The sequence below is a fragment of the Arachis ipaensis genome, chromosome B03 (assembly GCF_000816755.2).
Source record: "Arachis ipaensis cultivar K30076 chromosome B03, Araip1.1, whole genome shotgun sequence".
NCBI classification, from domain to species: Eukaryota; Viridiplantae; Streptophyta; class Magnoliopsida; order Fabales; family Fabaceae; genus Arachis; species Arachis ipaensis.
Window position 1 is genome coordinate 132416054 of NC_029787.2, and position 4663 is coordinate 132420716.

General features: G+C 39.5%; 1 protein-coding gene across 1 annotated transcript; it reads right to left on the minus strand.

Annotated features, from left to right (window-relative positions):
* Positions 3146-3751, minus strand: LOC107634027. The gene has a single exon (XM_016337611.1). It carries the CDS (start codon positions 3749-3751, stop codon positions 3146-3148), a length of 606 nt encoding a protein of 201 aa, XP_016193097.1.

Sequence of the window (4663 nt, forward strand, 5' to 3'; positions counted from 1 at the left end):
ACACTGTAAACAAAATATACATAATTTTATTTTGTTTACACAATAAATAAGATAAATAAAAAAACACAAATTCGTAAATAGACTACAAATTATCTATATCTTTTTTTTTTTAAAATAAAAGCTCAACACAACAAGTGGAGCACAAGATAATAACAAACAAACTAAGGACAACAGACTAAATTAAACTCAGATGACACTAATAGATACCTCCTGTCACCTTCGGCAATGCCATCAACAACAGAAGGGATCCACACCTAGCCGCTCCTTATAGTTCGTGAAAGACTGTTGAATAAGCTCTTCAACCCCTCTACCTTTATTCTGGAAGATCCTTGTATTTCTTTCTAACCAGATATTCCATATAATCGCACAGAAACAAACCATCCACCTCTTGCGCTCCTGTTTACGAATTGGGTGTTCAGTCCAACTTAGAAAATGTTCCTTTAGCGTCCCTGGGCACGACCATTGTCTTCCAACGAATGACAACCAAGCACACCAAACCTGCCAAGTAAAGACACAACCAAGAAACAGGTGGTGACCATATTCAACACTTTGATTACATAACACACATGTCACATCTTCCTGAGTAACCACTCCCAATCGACTCAGCCTCTCCTTTGTATTGACCCTTCCAATCAAAGCGAACCAAACAAACAATTCAACTCTTTGCGGGACTAGACCTTTCCAAACAGTCTTAGTAAAGTTGTAACTTGTTATATCTTCTGGAAGCATTTCCACCTGCAATTCCTGCACAAAGGAGTTAGTCGAAAATACACCTTGTTTATCAAATTTCCACACCACTCTATCCTCTCTGTCATATGCAAGTCTAACCAGTCTTAAAGTTTCATGCAACTGGTTGACTAGTTCCAATTTCCATTGGAAAAGCTCTCGCCTCCAATGGAAGTTCCACCTCCACTCTAACCCGTCCCAAAACCCACAATCCCCTATGACGGATCCTGTTTGGTTTGAAACTGAGAATAGCCTCGGAAATAAGTCCTTCAAGGCCCTCCACGCAGCCATACATCCTCCCAAAATCGAGTTCTTCTCCCATCACCAATCTCCATGGCCAATCCATTAATCATCTTCTGTCTAACTTATTGGTCCTTGAACTGTATTTGGCAGATATCCCTCCAAGGTCCCCCCGAGTAGGTAACACCTGAGAAGACAGCATCACATTGGGGCTCAGATTGTTACACGAACACACCACCTTCTTCCATAAGGGACAATCCTCCTTCGAAAACCGCCACCACCACTTAAAGAGAAGGGCTGTGTTGCGCACCATCACATCCCCAATCCCTAAACCACCATGTTTTTTGGGAGCCTGCACTACCTCCCACCTGACCATTGCCATACCATTCCTTCCATCCTCCTTACTCCAAAGAAACCTTTTCTGTAAGTAAATCAGCTTCTCTGCAACAGCCTTCGGCATTTTATACAAGCTCAAATAATAGATAGAGAGGCTGTTCAAAATAGATTTAATAAGCACCAGTTTACCGGCTCTATTGAGTACTTTGGCTTTCCAGAGGCTCAGCTTCTCCTCCACTTTTTCTATAATGGGCTTCCAAGTCTTCACCAACCTCGGGTTCGCTCCTAGGGGGATCCCCAAGTATTTCACCGGCAGAGAGGCAATCTTACAACCCAGCACTCTAGACATACTTTGCACCCACTGATAATCACAGTTAATAGGGATCAAGCTAGACTTATCAAAATTAATACTCAATCCCGACATGAGCTCAAAACAGCGAAGGATCCTCCTGTAATTCTTAATGGTCTCTTCCTCAGGGGGACAGAACAGGATAGTATCGTCTGCAAACTGAAGATGTGACAGCTCAACCTGATCTCTACCCACCAGTAATGGCGAGATACGCCCATTTCTCACTACTTTCCCAAACATCCTATGTAACACGTCAACAACAAGTACAAACAGAAATGGAGATAGTGGATCACCCTGTCGCAAACCCCGTTCCATCTTAAAAGGCTTAGATGGTGATCCGTTTATCAGCACTGACATGGAGCTTGTACTTACACACTCCATAATCCAACTCCTCCATCTCCATCCAAAGGCCATCTTTTGCATCACAAGGTCTACAAAGCTCCACTTTACTCTATCATATGCTTTCTGAAAGTCCAGCTTCATTATCACCGCTTCCTTCTTCCTCATTTTAACCCATTGAACAGTTTCGCATGCAATGAGAGCCCCATCATGAATCTTACGTCCCTGGACAAAAGCACTTTGAGTCTCACCTACTAGTCGTGGCATGATTGCTCGCATCCTCCTAACCAATATTTTCGAAATGACCTTATAGACACAGCCTACCATACTGATCGGTCTCAGATCTTTGATTTCGTTTGCCCCAGTAAACTTAGGGGCTAACGCCACCCAAGTGAGGTTAGCGTCCGCCGGTAACTTAGAAGACAGGAAGAAATCCAACACTGCCGCCGTAACTTCTGTGCCAATTTCAGACCAGCATCTCTTTATAAAGTTCATGTTGTACCCATCACTTCCAGGAGCTTTGGAAGATTCGCAATCCCATACTGCTTCTTTTACCTCCTCTGGAGTTGGTTGCACCTCCAAAGCCAAAGCATCCTCCTCATTAATCATTTCCACCAACTCATCCCTGAACCCCACCAAAGGAGACTCTTCCTGATGGTACAACTTCTTGTAAAAGTCTCTAATCGCAACCTTAATCCTCGCTTGGTTCCTTATCAACCTATCATTAATGAGTAGCACATCAATCCTGTTGTTTCTCCTTCTCGCAGAGGCTAAGTTGTGGAAGTACCTCGTGTTCTTATCAATGTCCTTCACATGTCTAGAACACGACATCTGCTTCCAATGAAGCTCCTTCCGTACATACCATTTCTCACAGCAGGTCACCAGCGCCTTTCTTCTTGCCTCCACTGTTCCATCATAAACCCCGTCACCCACCGCGTCATCAATCTTCTTGATCTCTTCCTCAAATTTCATGATTTTTCTGTCCATGCCTCCAAAATTATCTTTATGCCACCTTCCCAGAGGACCTGTCAAAGCCTTCAATTTATCTGTAAAAGGTGCCTCACCTAGTCCTCTCCATTCCTCATTAACCATTCTCAGGAAATCATCATGTGTAAACCACGAATCAAGGCTTCTGAATGGCCTCGGCCCATCTCTCTACCTCCTGTCTTCCACTATAATAGGACAATGGTCAGACAAGCCCCTAGGACCACCATGTAGTCGAGTCTCTGGAAACTTTTCCAGCCATTCCAGGCTAACTAGGACCCTATCAATCCGGCTGCATGATCGGCCTCTGAACCATGTAAAATTACGGTCATTAATCGGTAAGTCCACCACCCCCATATCCTGTATCCAATGCTTGAAGTCTTCAGCTGACAGAGGTAAGCTATCAGTGCCCCGTCTTTCTTCGACCTGTACAATCTCATTAAAATCTCCCATGAAGCAACAGGGAACCTGGCATAATCCTGCTATGTAACTCAACTCTTCCCAAACAGTAAGCTTCTCATTTCTATCATGCGCACCATATACCAAAATAAAAGCACACTGGAAATTATATTTCACTACCTCTCCTTCAAAACACAACCATCTCTCCCCTTTGTGGCTATTTCTTATTTTAAAAAAATCATCATCCCATATTAACAGCAACCCACCAGAAACACCATTAGATTCAACAAAGTCCCACCCCGCACAACTATTTCCCCAAATTTTTGCTATATCAAATTTAGTCACTAACTGTCTCTTGGTCTCCACCAGGCCTAGCATGTTTAACTTAAATTTTCTTTTTAGGTCCTTTATCATCCTCAACTTTTCATCACCCCTTAACCCCCTGATATTCCAAGAACTAAAAATTATTTTAATAAATTATTGCACACCTTTTTATAATATTTTATCTATATCTATAAATAAAATATTTAATTTATTTATTTGAAAAAAATTCCAATTATTACATTGTATCAGAAATTTCAACAAGTAGCACATTATATATACCATGTATATATTGTGACTCTTGTATTTTCCATAACAACTTGTTTTTATTTATAATATTAAAAAGAAAGCAAAGCATAGAGAAGAGAGATTCTTTAAAATGAAATAGCTGGAAATCAGAAAAATTACTCTTAAGAAGATTGCTAGGGGTCAGTAATTTTTGTGTTTTATAACTATCAATTAATCATTAATAATGTTTTTAATAGTATGAGATTAAATTCAATGGTATATAATCATTTAGTTTTTTTTAAATGATTAAATGTTAGCCAATTTTTTAAAAAATTGCTGGCCAAAACTTTCTCTAAAAAGATAGCCATGAATGAAATTCTTTCATTACTACTGTTAACTACCAGATCCACGATGATTCTTTCATTTAATTTACCATTTCAAGGGCCCTCCTGGAATGGTAATGTTTGATAGTGAATGAACTTGAAAATTTAGATATACCAGTTGTCTAAATTTGTCAGTAATATGATCAACTCAATCTAATTTAGACAGGATACGAGCATCCTAACAAGTTTTGCATTATCAAATTAGAATTGAAATATGAGCAATCTTATATGGTTACCAAATATTATTATTTTAAAAAAAATTTAAAAATTAAAATAATTCAGTTATAATTAGTCAAAAATTGTTTAATTCGACTTATTTATATAATTTTTTTATATTTTGATTTTTTATCTCACTCTT

What these genes read in the sequence shown, in the direction of transcription:
- LOC107634027 (XM_016337611.1), bottom strand. Translation starts at nt 3,751, where the DNA reads ATGCTAGGCCTGGTGGAGACCAAGAGACAGTTAGTGACTAAATTTGAT.